This window comes from Nyctereutes procyonoides, unplaced genomic scaffold (assembly GCF_905146905.1).
Source record: "Nyctereutes procyonoides isolate TBG_1078 unplaced genomic scaffold, NYPRO_anot_genome, whole genome shotgun sequence".
Lineage (NCBI taxonomy): Eukaryota > Metazoa > Chordata > Mammalia > Carnivora > Canidae > Nyctereutes > Nyctereutes procyonoides.
This window is the reverse complement of record NW_026575048.1, coordinates 23,047,750-23,070,772: the sequence shown is the minus strand read 5'-3', so window position 1 is coordinate 23,070,772 and position 23,023 is coordinate 23,047,750. Positions and strand designations below refer to the sequence as shown.

General features: G+C 41.5%; 1 protein-coding gene across 1 annotated transcript in view; it reads left to right on the top strand.

The window, feature by feature from the left end:
* ALK (ALK receptor tyrosine kinase) overlaps window positions 1-23,023 on the top strand; it is a 690,816-nt gene that overhangs the window by 482,579 nt on the left and 185,214 nt on the right. The window contains exon 5 of the mRNA XM_055327701.1: window positions 10,438-10,565. Coding sequence (XP_055183676.1) covers window positions 10,438-10,565 — 128 coding nt within the window. The remainder of the gene's footprint in view (window positions 1-10,437; window positions 10,566-23,023) is intronic.

Here is a 23,023-nt window from a genome sequence, read left to right as displayed (position 1 = left end):
CTCTGCACTAAGGAGCTCACAACATGATCCATCAGTGCCTCCAGAATTACTTCTGCATCCCTGGATGGTCACTCAGCAAAAGGGTAGGGCAAGTGCAGCATGTGGAATGGGGGATCATCTCCAGGAGGGACAAGTCTGTGGGCACTCCTGACCCTACCTGTCCAGGACCCTCAAGCCTTCTCCAGTTGGCCACTATCCCAGCCCCAGAATTTGCTTACAGGGTCTACCCTACCTTATGCAGTTTCAGCCCAGGGTGGCTTGACTTGGCCAGAGATTCATGACTGAAATGGAGCCTCTGAGCTTGGGCGTCAGCATTTTGCTTGGCAGAGGCTTACATTTGTATTGAACTAATCAATACATTAACACATTAAATGGCATTTAGGCTAGCTCTCTAGGGAGCAAGATGGGCAACTGGCTGTTATTTGAGCATGGACAAGGAAAATTGCTTTCAGGCTTGGAAAATCATGGGTATTGAGGTGGGGGCACATGATGAAAGCTCCAATCCCAGCTCTGTTCAGGACCAGAGAGCTCAACCTAGAAGCAGACATGCTGAAGGAAAGGTCCTACAGAAATGGCCATGTTCCAAGTTTCAATATTGTCTTTATCCTTTCCCTTAGTGATGATATATTTTTTTAAAAAGGACTAACTGCACTGAGCTGGCTTGGGGAAAAAAAGAGGTTGTATTTGGAAAGAACAGATGGTGGTAAAAAGTTACTGGAAGGAACAGAGTTAGGAAACCAAATTCCAGATTCCTACTGTCTGCAGGTGGGTGACATGCTCAAATCTCCTAACAGAAGGAGTCTGAAAGGCAAAATGATCACCTGAGGCTCTAACCTGAGAAAATCCACAGCCCACCCTGCCAGGGAGATTGCCTGATCAGCCTGTGGAGTCAGGAACCCCACCGGGATCCCCTCTGGTCCTCACTTCCATAATTTTGTGATTCCTGGAATGTGGTAACAACCAAACCCTCTCTCCTTTCCCATCCCTTGCCCAGAATTCAGCTGAGTCCCTCTTTGATGAGGAATATTCAGCAGATGCTAGAGGAGGTGGTAGCGTGCATGGGACTTAATCCAAAATGCAGAGGAACTGAAAAAGGAACTTCAGGACTCTCAGGCTCCCTACTCTCGATTTGAGGCTCTCTCTCACTTAATTTTTTGCCTGGTAATCAGTGTTACCTCCTTTAGAAAGAACAAACAAAACAAAACAAAACAAAACACCCAGTGAATCCTCCAGGCATTTCTTTATACAACCTAGAGCAAAGAAAAGCCCTCTAGACAACAAGCTTGGGACCAATAGTTTCTTGGGAATCAACTGACATCTTAAACATTTGTCTTTACTTATAACTTCTAGATGCTAGATGCACGCTTATTCACTAATCTCTTGATGGAAGACCAACACATTTGCTTCCAGTGTGGGCCTGGTGACTGGAGTTGTGCTCTACCTTTCTCCATAAACCAAGTTCAGGACACCACAACACCACATCCACGATTTTCAATTTCAGTTTCTCTAAACCAGAAGTAATTTTAAAATACTTGGGAAATAACCTGAAAACTTGTAGATTTTTAAGATTTTTTCCCCCTGATTTTTTCTGTTGCCCCATGTATACCAAATTAAACAGCAATTATGTTTAGTGATTTCTCACTACTAATCTTTACAAAGCAATTCAAGTGTTTCTTGCTATTGTTGGAATGAGCACAAATGGCATAAACAGGCTTGAGAACAAGAATAACTTGTTCTCAGTAGGCATCTAACTCAGGTGACAGGAGTAGGAAGTGTAGAAGTCCTGGGGGTGGGGGGGTAAGCCTGAACATCCAGGAGGTTCCACTACATGCGCAATGCAGAGATTGGGCTGACTCCACAAGCTGATTGGTTACATGGAGGCCAGTTAAGAACACATCTTCAAACATTATTTTCCTTGGCAGCTGTGGCTATGATGAGTCCACTTCTGTCCACCTCAGTCCTAAGATTCAGAAGCTAGATCAGTAGAGGTAGATTCAATCTCCCATTCCTGGCTTGCTTTAAAGAATGAAGGAAAGCATCTCAACCAGGGGCTGAGTGGATGCCTGCCTCCACAAGCCTGAATATTCCAACCTGGATTAGGATGATATGGAATCTAAAGAGGAAAGGAATAAGGTAGTCTGGGGCAACATTGAAAAGAAGCCAAAATATTTCTTGGATGCATCCTTTTCTGCAAACTTCAAATACTAATCACCTGCAACCCACCAAAAAGCTCTTCTAAAAAAGTAATCATTTATATTTAGCATAAGTGTAAACCGATGCACAATATAGTAGAAAGTATAAGCGATTTTAGATAAAGAGTCTCAGGTTCGTATCACTTCTTACCATTTACTACATGGGCAAGTTGTGTAAGCCTCCCTGAGCCTCAATTTTCTTGCTTATAAAATGGGGATGATAATATCTGTCTCATGCATTTACTGTGAATATTAAATGAGATAAAATAGCTTTATTTATGTTCTGCCTTAAATCCCTTCTGGAAAGATGCATATCATCAATAAACATGGACCCAGACCAATAAAGTGCTTGGAACAACGTTCCCTGGGATATCTGCATTCATACATTTTGTCTCTTCATCTCCACAGGAGGGAACAAAAGAGGCCTCGAAAATCCTGGTATTCTGAGATGGGAGGCTCTCCCCCAATTCCCCAAATCCCACCACATGATCAGTTTCCTATTCCACCTTCTTCTAAGGTCACTCCTTGAAAGGCCATCTGCCACCCTGGGTTTAGGAGAGAAAAGAAACACGAACATAATAAGAGTAGTACTGAGTATCAGCTGAGTGCCCTACGTGTCCTAACTCATGCACTCTTCACAGAGTCCCACTTTTACTCCTGTAAAGTTATATTATTATCTCCACTTTTAATGACAGAACACTGGCACAGACAGGCTAGTTTAGGTAGCTGGTCAAAGGTCACAGCCAAAAGGAGACAGAATTGAGATTGTAAAACATGAAATCTGGCTCCAGAATTTGAGGTCTTAATATGTTTCTTTGAAGGAAGGAAAAAGGGAAGGAGAGGGAGGAAGTAAGGAAGGAAAATGAGAAGAAGCTAAAGAGAAGTCAGGAAAAGGAACCCGTTCATTTTTTTTTTTCTTTGCTCGAAAGCATGAGAGAAAAATTAGGAGAAATACAGTTTGGTAACATTTTCTTAGCCCCCACTCCAGGAAAGCCAGGCAACCTTCCAGATCTCTGTCACCTATATAGCATGTCTGATATAAACCTAAATTGCTTTCCAGCTGCCAGTGTTAAATTTTCAACCGAGTCTACCTGTGGCCAGAGCAAGCGCCCCCTTTGCTCCAGCAGAGCCAGAAGCCACTCTCAGCCTCCAGGCAGCTCTTTGCCACCATGGGCCAGTGGGAGCCACATTCCAGTATCAATCCGAAACCTCATTTCTACTCAGATCTGATCTTCTCCAGGGCACATCCATCTAACTTTTGGGAAATTGTAAAGGGCAAGGGACTAAGAAAGCCAAGAGTTCCTGGATGAAAGACCTCATGCTACATACCAAGTGTTATTATTACTACAGAAAATTAACAAGCAACAAAGGACTTCACACTAAAATTTACATTGATCTGGCATTTTCTCCCTACTATCTCCCATAAAAAAAAAGTGCTTTAAATGCAGGCTGATTTAATGGAAACGATAAAAAATAGTGCTGAATGGTTTGTATTTGCTGCAGAATTACTACAAGGTATATTTTAAGAAAAATTTGAAAGTTATGTGTTTTTTTTTCCTTTAGGATGAGATTAGGGAGAAAAGTGCAATTGGCTTTTTTTTTTTTTTTTTCTGTATTGATCTACACGAACGCCCACAGGCTCAGTTTCTTGTTTCTCACAAATCTTCACATCTTCACACATACGTCCGGACACTTGTCAAGAGAGTCTTAGCAAAGAGACATGTGAAGGAATGTCAGCAGCAGAGCCTGGGCCTCGACAGTGTTGCACTCCCTAACAATGATAGTCGTGTGACTCATCTCTACCAGACAGGGACACACTGGTTGTCTAATTTATGTGGTTTCCATCATCCTCTGCTTAACCCGTGAGTTTGGCTGTCTTGGCAAGAGGCCTAGTCACCACCTAAATGACTTTGCTCTTGTTAGAACTACAGAACATGCAGATGACCACATCTTTTAGCTTCTGGCCCCCAGCCTTGTTCATCAGCACCAGAAGTTAGAACAAAGCCTCAGGAAGACACAGTTTCTAACCTCAGGAAGCTCTAAAAAGGCAGTTTAAAATAGTGTATCTAAGGACTATGGAGTCACATAATCTGAGTTTAAAATTCAGTGGAGGGAGTCAGAAGGATACCTGGGTGGCTCAGTTGGTTCAGTGTTCAACTCTTGGTTTCAGCTCAGGTTGTGATATCCTGGTAGGGAGATCCAGCCCTGCTTCCGGCTCTCTGCTCAGTGGAGAGTCTGCTCCACTCTCCCACTCTCCCCTCCACCCCCCTCTCAAATAAATAAATATTTGAAACTTAGCTGGAAGCATGGTATACTGTAGGCCTTCAGGAGTATTAACTATTGTTGTTGCTCTTGTTAATATTCATATTGACTTGGTTTAAGGTTGACCTGCCTTGTAGAGGACATTCACGCATCAGATGGACCTCTCCTCATTGAGCACTGAGATCCCTCCATGTCTCAATTACTTCAATTCTCTGATTCCTTTCTTGGGCACTTGCATAAGAGCTAATTTGATGGCTGCTTTCTCTTGCCCTGCCCCTTTAAAGAACAGACCTATGGGCAAATTGGGAGACAAGAACTACGTGATGAACCAACCTGCAAACAGCCCTCAACCTCCAAATTTTCCCACTCCTTAAGTTACTCCTAACAGGGAAGGCATCCATTACCTGAATGGATGAGAGCTAACAATAATGAACTGGCATGAACTTTCAGATGAACTCAGTGCTGCTAGAATATAAATTTTATCCAAGAATGTCAGAATCTTGTCTGATTTAACAGAAATGTGTTCAAGTACTTGTTCTCTCATTCAACAAATATTGTGTCTAGAGATACAAGGTATTTCTGCATCACCCTATTCCTAATTCCTTCCTTCTCTTCATAACCCACCCTTAAGTTACACCTCTTGTGGTCACCCAACCCGAACACATCATTTTGCCTTCTAACTTTTAATTGTACATAGAGCCTACGCCACCCACTTACTTTTCTGTACTGCCATTCACTATAAATGTTGGTATTTACTTTTATTCTTTCTCTCCAGTCTGTAAGCACCTGGAATGCCAAGCTAAATCTTAAACCCTTATGATCCCCTGAGTATTTAATGCTTTATTTAGTGTACAACAACACACCAATAAATACCTGAGAAATGGAATTCAACAAATTCTAACCGAGATTTAGACACAAGGCATCTTTCCACATACCACAGATGATACAAAGGTAAATGAGAGGCTTTTACTCTAAAGTAAGATGAGTACCTTTGGAGGGCTCTGAGCAGAATGTTGACATCCTATCATAGTCACTAATATATTTTGTCGTATGAGTATTTCAACATGATTTCTTTGGGTTGTGCTTAACACATGAAGATCCATTTAAAAATGAAGACTTTTTTTCTGGCTTAAATAAATAAGGTGTCTGCTATTGATGAATTGCAAATGATTTTCTCTCTTTCTTTTACCTACATTCCTTTCCCCCCTCAAATCTCATAAATGAGTTGAGATGCTGATAGGTTCATGGACCAGTGCCATTCTGTGAAGAAAGCTGTGGTCTTCTGTAAAAATAGCTCTCACTATTGAGAATCCCCCCAAAAGGATGTTCCTTTGCATATATCCTTCTGACAAATCCTCACAACAACCCAGTGAGCTAGGTATTATGATTTCCATCTTAAAAGTAAGGAAGCTAAAGATCAGAGAGGTTAAATTATTTGCCCAAAGTCACTTAGCTGAGTTGATGGTGGAGCTGAGGACTGACTCTAGGACTCCTGATATTGCAGCAACCAAAGTCATCTCAGAAAGGCATTCCACTGAGGAGCATCCAGGTGGCTCAGTGGTTGAGTGTTTACTTTCAGCTCAGGTTGTACCAGGGTCCTGGGATCGAGTCCTACATTGGGCTCCCTGCACGGAACCTGCTTCTCCTTCTGCCTATATCTCTGCCTCTCTCTGTGTCTCTCATGAGTAAATAAAAAAAAACTCTTTAAAAAAAGAAAGAAAAGCATTCCATTGAATAGCATGTGGGGTTTGAGGGCTTGCTTTTGTGAGCCAATCCTGTGTCAACATCATGCCTATTAGAATCCTACACAGTAGCAAAGTAACACACATTCCTCTGTCTTGTCAACTGCCATCCATAGACCTCACAGGCTATCAAAAAGTTCCCCTTCCTCCTAGGCTTAAAAAACAACTTCATGCCTTCATCCTCCTTGAGTCATGGATGCTAACCCTTGAATCTAGTCAGCAGCTTGCCTTACATCAGTTGTGCTGACGATTTCCTTTAAACACGTACAGACTAACTTGGTATGGAGTGATGGAGTGGTGGGAGCCTTGGAGATTCTTAAGACCATGACAGGGCTTTTTAGGAATTTTTTGTTTTGTGTGTCAATTTTGTGACAATATATTTTACTATCTGGTTGGCCTGTTTGTCCTTAAAACCCAGACTGGTGTTTCTTCTATTAATGCAAAGTAGACATCTCCTTTTCTATTTCTGGGATTCCAGTGATATAGAGTGGTGACTGAGTATACCGACTGATCTGTAGGTTGCATTGTTTCCTGTCCTTGCAGTCTGGGAGCAATAATATATTTGATTTTAATCTTAGGTCTGCAGGTAACTGAAAGTGTGACCTTGGGCAAGTCTCTCCATTTTTCTAAGGAGATGGAACTTAGTCTCTTTACAGATATAAATATGTAATTCTTTGACTAATCACTTCTTCCTTCCACTCTCTGTGGAATATTGTTTGTGCATTGCAACTTTCAGGGCTTTCATCAAGTGTTTTGTCACTAGGACTCCTACAAATTGCTAGAGAAATATAAGCACCCAATCAGTAAGGGACCTTAGAGAAATTTTGATCCAACCCTTGCATTTTGCTAACAAAGAAACTAAAACCCAAGGAGGTATAGGAACTTACCTTAACCTGTGGGGGTCCACAACCAGAACCCAGGAATTGCCCCCAACTGAGCATCCTTTATACGTACCTATTTCCAACCTTCAGGTCAGAAATGGACCTTAATATTCACAAACCAACCCTTCTGACTTTTTGTTGTTGTTGTTGTATTCCAATTTATTCAATATGATGTAGCCATTCAGCAAAAATGTGCGGTCAGGTTTTGTTTGTTTGTTTTTTCTCAGCAAATTCACACAAAATTGGAGAAACTTCCTCTGATTGAGAATACATTGATCAAAAAACATCCAAAATTTCAGGCATTCACAGTGAAGTGCCTTGTTCAAAGTCATCAGGCACTTGAGGGGCAGAGCCAAAACTGGAAGTGAAGAATTCTAGAGAGACAACTGGAAGATAATGGATGGTGACAGGCTGCTCATATAGTTTTTCTGGCTTCCCAGAATCCAGATGGACTCCCCACACCGTCAAGTTGATTGATTAAAGGACTCGTGCTAAGATAGCCACAAGTCCCCAGGACATGGACACAGCTGCACGTTGGTCTCTAGGAGGATCTAGGTCAGAACATAACCTTCCCTCCTGCAAGCACAACTAGAGTTGCTTCAGCCAAAGAGGGAAACAGAACCCTAATAAGGGAGTTTCATGACTGCGGGGATATGAGCAAAGAAAATGGAGTCAGACCAAAAAGAGAGCTTGCGTTTGTTTTTCCTGGGGTTCCTGCTGTCTTTTAAACAAAGCTGACCCTAGGTACAAGCTTGCCCTTTTCTTGTCCCAATTTCCCTGGTCATAAAATACATGTTTGGCAACTGCTCTGAAAGTTATTAAAGCTGCAGCAGTAAACTATGGGAGGCCAGAGAATTTCAGACAAAAGTTATTGCATCAGTAACTCAGAAACTAATTCCTAAAACTCTTGACACATTTATCCAGAGGGCTAGTGCCAATATAGAAATGGAAATCATTGTCAAGGGCCACAGTGTACCTGGAATTAAAATCCATCATTCCTTGCAGCAGAGAGCTACGATTTTGGCAGAATATGAATAGGCATGCGTTTTTCCACCATCTTTCCTCAAAAATAGGGTTCTTTATTTCTTCAGAAGGACAAGAATAATTCTGCTCTCTTTGCTTGTTTGTTTTTTTCTTAAGAACCCCACGTTTACATTTTCTTTTCAAATATTTATTTCTTTGACAGCTCCACATTTAAACAGAAAGGCCTCCTTTTCCTTATTCAATTGCACTGGTTTTATTTTGGATAGAAATCCTGCTGGGTACAGTAACAGGGAACACACTTTACAACAGCAATAATCCCTGCAACAGCATCTATTGTGGGGAAACTTAATACACTTGTATTAAATGACTGAGGCATTGGCTTCAGTGATCTGAATTAAGTACAGAAGAGCATAGTTAGAGAACAAAACTACCTTCTTCACTCAGCAGATTCCGACTGCATGCCCCACCACATGGCAGGACTGGAAACTCAAAACTGCCATCCAAGGGCGCCCTGCTGAAAGACCATTGATTGCCTTAGGTGTTGCCTTCATCACCGAAAGGCAGTAAAGTCAGGAAAGATTTGATGAGGTCCAGTGTTAACAAGCAGATGGAGAAATGGGCTTTCTGATTCACTGTTGGAAGACTGACAATATGCTCAGAGTTTTCAATGTACATGCACTTTGACTTGGGTCCCAAGAATTTGTCTGAAGGCAGTATTTACAGAAGTGCACAGGGCTAGCCTCAGCATGATCGTGAAGAGGAAAATTCGGAAGCAATGCACAAATCATTAAAAATGCAATCATTGAACTCATCACATACTCTATACTTATTGTCTCCTGACATGCCATTGAGTGGCAAAGTCCAGTCACAGAGAGCACAAGTAAAATGGTCTTGTTTATATAAAAGTACAGCTAAAAAGCTACACTAGTTTTGGCCATGGTTCTCTCTGGATAATGAGTGTCTGGGTGACTTTTAGTTTCCTTTACCAACTTTTCTGAATGGTTGGATCTTTAATATTTCTTATAGTGAGCATCACTTTATACCTTGCGGGCGAGGGGTACTTTAAACATTTTTTTTTTAACAGAAAGCTAATCTTTCCCTAAATTCCTTCATGCTTTTATGGGCCAACCTACCTGAGGCCCTACATAGTGGTAGGACAATATGAAACATCATGAGTTCATGAGTGTATATATATGGCAAACCTCATCAATTTATACTCTTTAACTCTCCAAACTATACATTTTTAGGACATGCAATTTAACTGTATGTCAAATATACCTCAATAAAACTGTTTTTTAAAGGAAAAATATGGGGGATCCCTGGGTGGCGCAGTGGTTTAGCGCCTGCCTTTGGCCCAGGGCGCGATCCTGGAGACCCGGGATCGAATCCCACGTCGGGCTCCCGATGCATGGAGCCTGTTTCTCCCTCTGCCTGTGTCTCTGCCTCTCTCTCTCTCTCTCTCTCTCTCTCTCTCTCTCTCTCTGTGTGTGTGTGACTATCATAAATAAATAAAAATTAAAAAAATAAAGGAAAAATATGAAACAGTTCAGGTAATTTCCACTCACCATGCAAAATTTTCAACATAACTAAATATTAAAAAAAAAAAAACCTGAATCAATGGCTGAAAGTAAATCTGATGTTCCAATCAGTGACAGGAGGCTATTCCCAGAGGTTAATAGCATGAGTGAGGTGTAAAATAATGTTCATTTCGCTTATTCTCTGTTCTCCAGCGATGTCAGTGTCCTTGATCATAGATGCCTGCAGAGCTCACCATTCGACCTACTTCTATCTTCTTCTGTTTGCACCTTTTTGCAGAGTTCACACCAATCTTAGGTACCTTTTACCCCAAAATACATGCTTCAGTGCACTTTAATTTTCCTCAAGTAAATAAATAGCCCTAGCTTGCTTCCCTCAAGTAACCATACAGCAAACCCAAGAGTGATTAGACTTTGGGATCAGAAAAAATTCTGAAAGCCAAAATTCTTTCTAGGGCTAATTATGAACACACTGATAAATGTTTTTCAAGACTACTCCTTCACCCTACTGGCAGGTATTCTTAAGTACATATATTTTTTTCCTATAAGATTAACTACTAAAAATGTCCAAAGGTCTGCAATTGCCTGAAAGAATATGACAAAAGAAACATCAGTGGCTTGGAGAAATAGGTCTCTGGGTTAGCTGGACAAGAAGGAAATAAATGTTTGTGTGTTGCTGTCAGAGTCATCGTTCTCAGGGCCTCTTAGGGTTGCATCTCTTGGTGCCCATGAAGAGTGTGGGTCCTAAAATCACTGCAGAAACAGAATCTTTGTGCAAGCTAGGCCTGCTTCTCATCACTGTTTTTCTATGCTCTTCCCCTCTGCTTTTCAATGCAACCAGTTGGACAGTGCTCCAGGGAAGAATTGGGCGCCCAGAGAATCCCTTCCGAGTGGCCCTGGAATACATCTCGAGTGGCAACCGAAGCTTGTCTGCAGTGGACTTCTTTGCCCTGAAGAACTGCAGTGAAGGTATTTGAATCTGGCTTTCCCCACCACTCGTTGGTAGCTTGCTGTCTTAAGTGTGTCAGTAACCTGCCACTACAATTAGCTAGGAATGTGCTTGCTTATATAGTCAAGTCTACAGTGCCTTGGGGCTTGTTCTAAATATTACCAAGTGCTCCACAGCCCACCTGATCAATTTTCAAAAATTGAGTATACCATTATATCTGTTTACCTTAAAATCTCATCAAACAGAATACAGTCTTTGTGAGAGAACATATCAGCTTAACTTCCCTGGCTGCCAAATGCTTTCAGCTATGTTGTTTTCTTTTGTTTTTGTTTTGCTTTTTGTTGTGGAAGATTTCAAATGTATGCAAATAAATAGAATAGTGCAATGATCCCCATATACCCTCAACCCAGTTTCAACAATTATCAACATTCTACCTTTTTTTTTTTTTTTACCTATATCTCTACCCAATCCTTACTCCACCAACTTGATAGTGATTGTTTTACTCTTTTTCCCCTGAGGCAAAATTTATGACTAAGTGTTTTTAATGACTGGATTCCTGCTATTATTAAGAGGCAGCTTGGGAAATGGTTATACATGGAATCTTCTGTTTATTTTGTAAACACTATTAGGGCATGGTCCACTTTGTCATTGAATTCCTTTTGCATAAGTCTCCACATTCAAGATTTGTTACCAAGAAAAAGTATCTCTCCTGAAGAATAATTTGTTGGGTTTTTTTTTTCTTTTTTGCCTTTATTGCCAGTAAACTCTAAACTAAATGCGTACTCGATCACAGTAACTATATCTGTATATATTTTTGATAAGTTTATTTCCCCTCCCTCCACAGAGTTTTTGACCTTCTACTTTTGTTTTCAAGATCACATATGTATTTCTCATTTGACATTGCTTCAAGTCTGATTAGTAAGCAGGAGGAAATGAATCATCAAGAGATACGTAAGGTTGATCTTTTCTTGATTGTTCAGAAGACCTAGGGTCATAGCAATAAACATCCTTTATTGTTTCCCACATGTAGAAGGTATAGGAGATGGGCTTGAATTATACAGAGCCTTAGGAAGAAGTTGCTTTCGTTACTGCTATTCTCTGCCTGCCTTTGCCCAGAGGTTCAGTGAGAGGGAGCTTTCATGTGTGCCATGGAACCTGTGGTCTGAGAAGACCAAGAATGAAGTATGGAGAGGAAGAAAGACTGTGATACTCCCAGACCTATATTGCCAATTTAGACTGTTCATGAACAACCATGAAGACTCATACACACAGTGATCTATTGCATATAGAGGCCCAGCTTTGAATCTTGGACCTCTTAGAGGTGGTATACAAAGGGGACTCCCTTAGGAGACCACTGATGACCCAGTTTCTTATGCTGCTATGGTTCTTCATTCATTGCTGGTCTTACAAGAACTTTCACAAGGTGTTTTTTTTTTCCCTTAATGAAAACTGATTTATGTGTGAGAAAAAGAAAAATCATCATAAAGTGATAGATTGAACTTCAGTTCAAGTTGAAAAGGTGATTAACCTGTGATGTGAGGCAAGTATAAGAAACATGTGGTTTGGGAGAAAGCCAGAAGCTTATACAAATGTTTCCACGTTCACAAACTTGGGAATTTGTGGATAGTTCTGGACATTATCAATCCTCACAGATGTCAAGGGTCTACGTACCATCCAAAAGAGGCCATCTGTTGAAATGGAGCCAGTTAACAGGAATGTGACAGAGAGAAGGTATCAGTTCCCAGAATTGGCCTAATCTCATTTGAGCAATGTCAGAAGAAGGGAATAAGAGACTACAAAACTCCAGATATCAGGCCCAGCCCATACTCCTGCAAAAATTCCTCATACCTCTGAGTCAAGGATCTCAACTATGCAAATTTTTCCTCCCTTATCCCTACAACTCCCTTTCACTTCCAAAATTCTTCCTCTGTATCTTATGTTGCATTTGCAGTGAGTTTGTTGCGAAGTTTAAAAGACCTGTTTCTTGTATCCTCCTCTACCTTTATAATACCAAGAGAGATGACCTCCCTAACTTTCTCTAATGATCCAAACATATGTCTTCTGGCAGGACAGTTTCTTAGAGGACAGAGAAAAGAAGTTTGTTTCTAACTCCCTGGAGAAGGTAAATTGGCCAAGAGACCTAGGAAGGTTCTCATGTCCCAGCTACCTTCCTTCAGATGCTCTGTGTCTAAGAACAGATGGTCTCCATGGGGAAGCAGATGTTCTGTGCACTCCTTTTCTGACTTGGACTCCTGTGGCCACCAAGAGGTATGAAGAGATAAGTGTGGATGTATAAAGCACAGAGTAGAGGAAAGCCATAGTGACTCCTGTGTTTCCTGAGAACTTCTAATTCTCCCTCCCATCATGGAGCAATTTCACTGCACATCAGTTGGTGTGGACACGTTGCAAATGTAAGAAGCATCCGAAAACTACACTCACATTTTTAAATGGAAGGAGTTATTTCAGAGATATGCTCAAGGCTTATTTGAGGTAGACAAATGTCTGTGTTTTCTGATGTATTGCTTTGGTTAGGTCATGAAAGAAAAGAGAGAAAGAGAGAGAAGTATTATCTTTGAAGGGGTGAACAGGGCTGGTAGCATGTTAGCCAGGGTTATAGACAGGTCTACAGAATGCCTGGCCTATTTTTTGATAATAACTTGGTCCCCTCCTGATAAGGCACAGATAGAATATGAAAGGAAACACATCTGTAGAACTCTACAGCTCTACCTTCACCTACATGAAGAGAGGCACCATTTTAGTTAACCCAGAAGGCTTACAGGGAATGTTGGAGCCATTCTTCCTGCATAGGAGATGATACTTATCTGTGGGTGTCATCAAGGCAGAGGCCATGCCTCTTTGTTCTCTGAATCCTGACATCTATCTCAGTGTTTAACACTTAATAAGTGCTCAGTTAATAAGCAATAAAAGCTAACATCAACAGAGCACCTACCATGTGCAAAGGCAAGTGCTGATCCTTTTAAGTGTGTTATCTCATGTGAACATTACCATAATTCTATAAAGCAGGTTCTTTCTTTCTTTCTTTCTTTCTTTCTTTCTTTCTTTCTTTCTTTCTTTCTTTCTTTCTTCTTTCTTTCTTTCTTTCTTTCTTTCTTCTTTCTTTCTTCCTTGTATATTTTTTATTGGAGTTTGATTTGCCAACATATAGCATAACACCCAGTGCGCATGCCATCAAGCGTCCCCCTCAGTGCCCGTCACCCAGTCACCCCCACCCCCCACCCCCCTCCCCTTCCACTACCCCTTGTTTGTTTCCCAGAGTTAGGAGTCTCTCATGTTCTGTCTCCCTCTCTGATTTTTCCCACTCATTTTCTCTCCTTTCCCCTATAATCCCTTTCACTATTTTTTATATTCCCCAAATGAATGAGACCATATAATGTTTGTCCTTCTCCGATTGACTTACTTCACTCAGCATAATACCCTCCAGTTCCATCCACATTGAAGCAGATGGTGGGTATTCGTCATTTCTAATGGCTGAGGAATATTCCATTGTATACATAGACCACATCTTTATCCATTCATCTTTCGATATACACTGGGGGTACTTCCACAGTTTGGCTATTGTGGACATTGCTGCTATAAACATTGGGGTGCAGGTGCCCTGCCATTTCACTGCAACTGTATCTTTGGGGTAAATCCCCAGCAGTGCAATTGCTGGATCATAGGGTAGCTCTATTTTTAACTCTTTGAGGTTATCCTTATTTATGGATGGGGAATCCGAACCTGATAGAAGTTTCAAAACTCGTCCAAGTCATTCAGTTAGGGAAAGATAGAGCCAAACTCAATCCCAAGTCAGTCTGACTACCACGCCAGTATTTCTGTCCACAACATTTTACCACCTTTATGAATGTGTAGAGGCAGGGGTTTTATTTATTGCTAAAGCCTTAGAATTATCTTTGACCCATCCTCTTATTCTTACATCCAAATAGTCAAGCCCTGGGCTCTAGACCTATGGCTGTTTTTCATCCTAGCCTTTGCTATCTAGATGCTACTGTTGCTGTCTCTTGAATTTACCCTTCTGACTTCATTTTGTCAGCAATGTACTTTATACAGGCCTTCATTATGCATTCTTGGGCTTTGGCAGTAGCCAGCTGGTCTCCCTGATACCATTACCCATCCCTCACACATCGCTACAAATTTCCTTTCCTTGTGGCACTTTCATGAGACCTCTGTAACTTCTTATTCCCTTCCACCTCAGAAATATGGAGGCTAGACTGGGCCATCTCACTCATTCCTGGGTCCAGGAAAATGATGGGCTTGAGATCACCCAGCTGATTGTTCGTAGAGCTGAGAGTGACATCAGGGCCATCTTGACTCTGGTCTTGGTACTTTCACCACCATTCAGTCCTGCCTGGGAAATGCCCAATGTCTCTGCCTGATTTCTAAGCTTCTTTACAATCTGGTCTCAGTACCTGTCCAATGTCATGTCCTCTCTTCTTCCACACCCCAACCCTCTAGTCAGACTGGTTTTTGGTACATTGCACCAAGAATGGCCGGCTTGGTCCCAGGCCTTCCATTTTGAATGCAGACTCATCATTTAGGATCCAATTTAGGGCCCAAACCCTCCAAAACATCATTCAGAGCTAGAGAAATTCTTCTCCAAATACTTTGCTCTCTACATCTAAATTTAGTATCTGTTTTTTTGTTTGTTTGTTTGTTTGTTTGTTTTTAGTATCTGTTTTATAATTATTTCCCAGTTAGGCATTTTTGGGGCCTTAATGTGAGATTTGGGATCCTGTTTTATATTTCTTTTTATTTCTCCAGGGGATAGTTAGCACAGCGCTAAACACATAGAAAACACTACTTAAATACTTGTTCACTGATTGTTAGTTAATCAATCAATTGATAAATGTTTCTCCTGCTTTTATAGCTTTGGGTTATTACCCTGGTACTGACAAAAGAAGGTAGCAGTAGGTGGAAATTGCTTAGAAGAGGTTTTACTCTGATCTCTAAAAAAAGCCAGTTTGTGTATTTGGCAGTGATGGGAAGGATATCAGTCCCCAGAGACACCCATGCCTGGACTCCCAGGGAACACTTCACCCATTCACAAAGACCTGTCTTTAGCAGATAGCCCAAAGCACTAGAATTATGCAGCACATTCATCAGGACCCCTCATGTTCAGAGTTGCCTACAGAAAAACACATGTCAGAATGGGCAGGACTAGCTTCTTGAAAAAGATTTGAAAAACACTGAGCATCTCATAAGAACATACATTATTGGGATCCCTGGGTGGCTCAGCAGTTTGGCACCTGCCTTCAGCCCAGGGTGTGATTCTGGAGTCTTGGGATCGAGTCCCATATCGGGTTCCTTGCATGGAGCCTGCTTCTCCCTCTGCCTGTGTCTCTGCCTCTCTCTCTCTCTCTCTCTCTCTCTCTCTCTCTCTGTCTCTCATGAATAAATGAATAAAATCTTAAAAAGAAAAAAGAACATACATTATTGGGGGGACCTAGGTGGCTCAGTTGGTTGAGCATCTGATTCTTTATTTTGGCTCAGGTAGCAATCTCAGGTTCATGAGATCGAGCCCTGTGTCAGGCTCTGAGCTCTGCAAGGAGTCTACTTCTCTCCTTCACTCTCTCTCTCTCCCTCTGCTTCTTCCCCTGAGCTCACTTATGCTCTCTTTCTCTCTCTCAAATAAATAAGAATAAATCTTTCAAAAAGAAGAATATACATTATTGCAAACACCCATCCCATACCTTCTATGTGCCAAGCCCTGTTCTAAACTTGTTGCATATATAAACTCATTTAATCCTTACAACAATGCTATGAGGTATGTACTATTATTATCAGCATTTCCATTATATGGATGGGAAAATTGAGGCACAGAGACTTAAGTAATTTATCCCAAGTCTCACAACAGGTATTAGAACAGAGGTCATCTGCTCCAGCATTCATGCTCTTGCTGCCATGTGTTACTCCTACCTGCTGGAAAGCACCCCAGGAAATATCTATTCTGTCTCCCTAACAGTAGAAATTCAATGAACAAACCACCCAATGATTTATCTTGAACTTCAACACACTAAATTACTGACCGGCCCAGTGTGATTTCTGCCTGCACCTCATGATTGTCAAGTTCTCAGTTTTTCTAAGAAACTAATTCAGAGCTTCCCTCTCCCTGCCTCAGTTGGTCAGAGGTAATTTAGGTGTACTACTGCCCACTGGCCAACAGTGGACCCCCTCCATCCGTGAACATCAAGGAGCTACAGATAGCATCTAAGTAAGCCTAAATACATTTTTCTGCCAGCCCTTATGGTTCGTGTTCTCTTTCAGGAACCTACAAGAATCACATCTGACATTTCCTAAGTCAGAACCACATTCATCTCACTAACAAATTTCTTAACAAGAAGCACTCTTGGTTCCTTACCCTACTGAAACTCTTTCAAACATATTATCTCCTCTGATCTATTCAGCAGAGAGGATATCATAATTCTCATGCTACCCATGAGGGGTACTTTCATTAACTTCTGTAGTGCAGGAAGGGAGAGGAATCCAAAAGCTGTCCCACCACCATAGATAACTTAAAACACATGTCCCAAAAGAGTTGAGGGTGCGCAGATATCTTAACATCTCTGGGCCTAAAATGATGGCATTTAAACTGGATCTATGAACGTCAAACATTTTTTAGAGGCTGAACGCTTAATTCAAATAAAGTCATATATAGTAGTCCAGTATATAAAATTACACACGCAGAGTTGCCCTCGGAGAAGTGATGGTAGGGAGGCCCAGAACCCACTTGCTCCACAGGCCTTGACAACCACCCCCCACAAACACTGTGGAGTTTCATAAAATACAGTATAAGAACCACTGGACATTCTGATTTTTAACTCTCTTATTAATTCCAGCTTTTTGTTCATAAGATTCTGTTTTTACATAAAATGTGAGAGCTAAAAAATTGTTACGTTAACTATACCATCCTTAAACAATTAAGACTAAGAACAAAGCTATTATACTTTGGGCTATGGCCCATCTACACAAGGCAAGTTCTTGTCTCACTGAGTCCCAGCTTTAAGATGCTAGTTATAGAGCTAGTATGAATGTTTCTAGTAAAAAGAAATGTGTGGTATATCACAGCCTTGTCCCCTCTATCTCCTCCTACTCTACCAAAGACAATGATGGCCAGTCAAGGATGCCCTCCTTAGGCCAAGAGGAGGACAAGAGGAAATGAAAGAAGCTGAACAAACGTATTCTAATCTTGGCCAGCCATGTGGAACCAATCAACTTCTGGAGTAGCTCCTAGCAGCCAGGCCCAAACTGGGCATTTTCTGTTCCAACAGCAAGCAACATCCCAGCAGGATCCTCAGTCTGTGCTTGTAAGATGGAGATTACTGAGGCTGCCAGGAGAAAACTCTCTATGTAGCAGAATCATCCATCTACCCATCCATGCATTTGCTCATTCATTTGACAAACATTACTGAGCACGTACTAAAGTGAACACACAGTGAAACCGATACAAACTTGCTTCTGTCTTAGGATTGAAGTTTGGTGTGGTGGCCTTAAAATCTCTGTTTTATTTCACACAAAACTGCTCCCCAAAGGGCATCCATGACTTACATCTAATTCACACCAGAGATATTGAATAAGTGCTCCATTTGTAGAGATTGTCTTCCTCTGAACTTTTTTTCATGCTTTTCTCAGAAATACCATGGAATGAGCACTGAACCAGCAATCAGGGCATCAAAGTCCCCTTTCCACCTTTTATTTGCCATAGCCTAGCCAACGCTTCAGATCAGTAGGGACATTACAGGTCTCTATCAGAATTGGCACATTGATTGTTTTTATTTAAAATAGGAATAATAATAAAATATGTCACTGGTTGTCCCAACATTGACCTTAATCATGAGGGTCTAATGAGAAGATAGCTATGGAGATGCATTGTACATGCTACCCTGAGCTACCCGACCTTTTTGGAACTTACCTAGCCTGAAACCTCTAAACATATACTTACTCTCTCACTGCTGCTCAGTTTCTTTTGGAGAAAGTGCTATTTACAGAAACAAATTGGCTTTTCTGATACCTCCTCCAAAATTATGTGATGCTAACAACAACCAAATGCCATGCAGGTATTGAGAGTCACAGCACTGCCAAACTGCCACCAGTGCCCAGGTGGCCCCCACCTAGGTCAGTCACTTCAGGGGACCCAGTTATCTATGCAGAGGTGGGATCTATTGCTTGGAAGAGAAAGCCAAGGAGAAGTAGCAGCCATAGCTTTGTCCACTAGTTCTCATCATGCCCTCCATGTGATGGGTGAGGCCCATTATATACTATTGTCCTCCTTAACTATCTGTTTCTAAAACTTCCCACTCATAGTTTATCTGTGAATTGTACTGTTTAAAAGCATTAAAATTGTGATTTTCTGTTGCATTTCCCAAACACCTCCTATACCAAGCTTTGATTCCAGCTAATCCCCCTGTAGCATACCCTCCCTCTCCCTTCCCCAAAGTCTGTCTCCCCAAGCCTTGCACTTCTTTCAAATCTCAGCTCAGATACTGTCTTCTCCAAGAAGTCTCAGCTCAGAATTAAGTCTCCATAGATTTCCGTTTTATAACAGTCTACTTCTTTCCAGAGTTATTTATGTGTCTTGCTCAATAGATGCTAAATTCCTAGAATCAAAGACTGTGTCTTTTTCTTTTTAATCTCTGTACTCCAATTAGCAACTACCAGTGTTTTTCCCATGGTAAGCACTGAATAAAGGTTTTCTGGTTACAATGTAGGAAGGAGATTACAGGCTTTGGAATCAGACAGAATGAGTGTGGAATTCCAGGTCTATCACTTAACACCCTTCTGAGCTCAAAATAATTTTAAAATATCCTTGAGTTTTGGTTTTCTCAACACTAAATGGGACTAATGATACATACTTATAGGTTTGTTGGGAAATGAAAAATATATTACATGTAGGACCCCTGGCACAGAGGTTGGCACAATAAATTAATATTGCCTTCTTCCTTCCTCACCCCCAGACTGAGCTGAATGTCCTCATTCTGGAACCAAGGTGGAATAATTCATCATAACTAACCCATGGTTTGTTTGCAGGATCACAGTCACCTTTCCCTTTCCATTTCGCCTTTTCTCAGCCATTGGGCCAAGGTCAGGTTTACCCTACTTCCAGAAGAAACACTGAAAGCCCAGATCTATTTTCTGATTTCGAAGGCATCTGCTTCTCCCCTCTTCCCCCCAACAATCTATGCTTTTATCTCTGATAAAGTCATTTTTCCCTTTGTGACTGAGTGCCCAGAATCCAGTATGCCATGCAAAGGAGTAAGACAGTTTAATCCTGTGGGGATGGTTAGTGGCCAAGGAAGAGCCTAAACATCTTGTGATATACTTATCACACTGCATCCTTCTGGCAGACTGAGGATGGGGTCTAACTCAGCCAGGCCCCCAGCTGGTGTAACCAGGAAAGAGTTTTTCTGGCCCCTCCTTTCCCTACCCACATCCAGCTGCTGTTGGCAGAGACTTCTTACACTGGAATGGCTTATTCATAATCACTAATAAAGCCAATTAAAAATCCCCCACAAAGTACATAGGGACAATGATTGCTTGGGTGACTATTTTAAATATTTGACCATTGGAAATCACCCGGAAATGGGGGTAGAGACAAAAGATTTTTAAATATAAATAAATAAGGAACCAGTGTGCTGAGGTCATTGTACTCCCGGAAGAAAATTACTTTCAAATTACAACTACATAAAAGAAATAATTGAAAAGATTAATCACACTAAAATAATTGGTCTATTTTACAAGTAATTTGGAGCAATATTCAGTCATTGACATAAATGTCTAGTAGTAAAATAGTAATGAATTTCATTCTCTGACTAATGTATTTATTTTATTAATGGTACTAAATGGCGTTGTTACTGCTTATAAATATTTCATAACTTTTAATTCATTAAAATGTTCAAGGAATCTCCAAAAGTATTTATTAGTTTTAAATCATCCTTGGTATTCAATATGCGATTGCCATTCTGCCTGGGTAATTAAAAAAATTATTGTTTTGGGTAATGGGAGTCTCTTTGAATGTGGAGGATTAAGCCCCAGTTATTAATGAGACCAATGCTCCAGCTGATGATGAATGAGGGGCTGAGTGAAGCTATGTTCCCTCTCCAGGTTTCTAAGGCCCCTCTGTAACCATTCCTTAAAATCTGTCCCTGTGAGGCAGACCCAAATAAATAAATTCCAGAGATAAGAGAAATGTCAGTTTAGACACTGGTTTCAATCCACCACCTCTCCCACATCCTCTCCATCTTCTTGAAACAGCTGACAGCAGAATTCGTACATTCTGACCTCCCCTCCTCTCTGTTTCTTTCATTCTTTGATAGAGTCCATAAGGAGGGAAATGGGCATAAGATGTAACAGAAAGAAAAGCAAGCAACACTGCATCGTGAACAGTGGAAAGGGGACATGATTTGGATAAGAAAAACATGGATTTGGATCCTAACTGAGCTGTTTGGGTGCTATGTGTCCATTACATCCTAGAAGTGCTAGATAATTAATATGTAAAAAGGAGACAGTAGCACCTACTCCATATAAGGATTTAATCCATGTGAGGATTAAACAGGTGGTGTGTATACCTTGTGTGACACAGTGCCTGCAACCTAGTGGGAAATCAAACAGGGTTAGTTCCTTCCCTCCCTAAGTCTAAAGAGTATATCATGATAATGTTGGTCCAATGGACTTGGCAACTCTTAATTAACCATGGGACAAATAATTGGTATGCATCATTAAGACAAACTGGACCAACAGTGAATTGTACAATTTCAGAGGCTTGGTAAGTCTAAGGACATCCCCTGGAGGAAGGACGGGATGGCTCCACTCTCAGGGCCCTGCCCCACAGGTCTGAGATCAGGCTTCCCGTCCTGCCTCCCAAGCCCCATCCACACAGGAAATGGCTAAGGGCACTTGGCTGTGAGCAAATTAGGAGGGGCCAGGATCCTACAAGTGAGTTGGTAAAAGTGAGTGAGTGTGGTAGGGTTTTCTCACACTCGGACACTTGTACACTTGTACCCTGAGGATATGTAGTAGTGTTGTGGGCATGCACAATCCCACAGAATCAACCAACGTGGTACATTTTTCCAGAGCTTCAGTTTTACCAAAATATTGAAATAGAGGGATATTTTTATATTTAAATTGACAGGGCTTTATATTGGGCTTCAGTGCTGCACATAAATTTCAAGATAAAACATGAGCTTTAAGATCTTTTCTTCTGGAAGTGATCCCCCAGATTCTGGGAGGTGACTTCACCCTTCTCTGCCATTTGGGGCACATCAGAGGAGATGTTGGAGAAGCACAACTTTAAGGGGACAGAGGGACATGGGTAAGAGAAGGAGGTACAGCCAGGTCTGGAAAGCTGGAGCCAAGTTGGAATATATCCTTTCAGTTGTAAGCCATAGGTGGGCAGGATGGCAGGCTGAGGCCCAAGGTGACACCTGAGACTAGCAGGGAGGCCCTAACCTACCAAGTGAGTCACAGAGGGACTCAGTTCCTAAAATTCAAATACCAGGTCAGAGCCAGACTAACCAAATATTAGGTTTTAAAGTCCCCTGGGCATTGGCCTAAAGCTCCTTTAATTTCCCCAAAGACAGAATGGATGTCAGAATTGGCTTTGTTTTTGTTTTGGCTTGGTTTAAAGGGAGATACAGAAAGGGGTGCTAATCCTGCATCTGAAGAGCTGGGAGACATTTTACTTCCTCTCTGCCCAGACCCCTGGCCAAAGCTCCTCAACACCAGGGACAATGGGAATCAAATGGCCACATCCTCCAGAGTGGAGTATGAGAGCTCCCACTGCTAGGATGTGGTGCTCTTTCTTTTTACTCATGGTTATTTTGAAGTTTTTGGCATTCTCTGTCTTCAAGTTATGCTGCTAGCATGGAACTTCAGTTTGCCTTTTTTTTGTTGTTGTGATTTGTTTTATGAGGAAACACAGGGAAACAGTTGCTTGGTTTGTGCCCAGAAAGCTCCACAATTCAGTTTGCAAGTCACAGGGCGAATAGTCTCTTCCATGCCTCCTTCCCTCCACTCCAACATTTCTGGGATTCTATGAGCAGCAGTTGGGTGGATGTAAAGTCTTTCGGCTTTTGCTGTTTTTGTTTCTTCATTTAGCTCTTAGCCAGCATTTTGTGTCTATAAAATGCTTAACAACATTGACTAATTACCCCTCATTAATCATTCATGCAACTGGTAGAGCAGGGGTCTTACTTCCTTCAAGAACACAGGTGCAATATCCAGTCTGGTTTCCAAGTCACACACAGGGGGGTGATGGGGCCATCATGGCAGCACTGGGATCCTCCCAAGATCACTGGGGGAGTGAGCTGGAAGGTGGGCACAGACTCTGTGAGGCTACAACCCCTATTCTGCTCTAATGAACAGGAAGGATGAGCCACATTGCCAACCAATGGAAGCTGAGAAGCAATAAGCTTTAATTGGAAGTTTCTTCCTGGAAATTCACATGGACATAATAACCCTTTGTCTT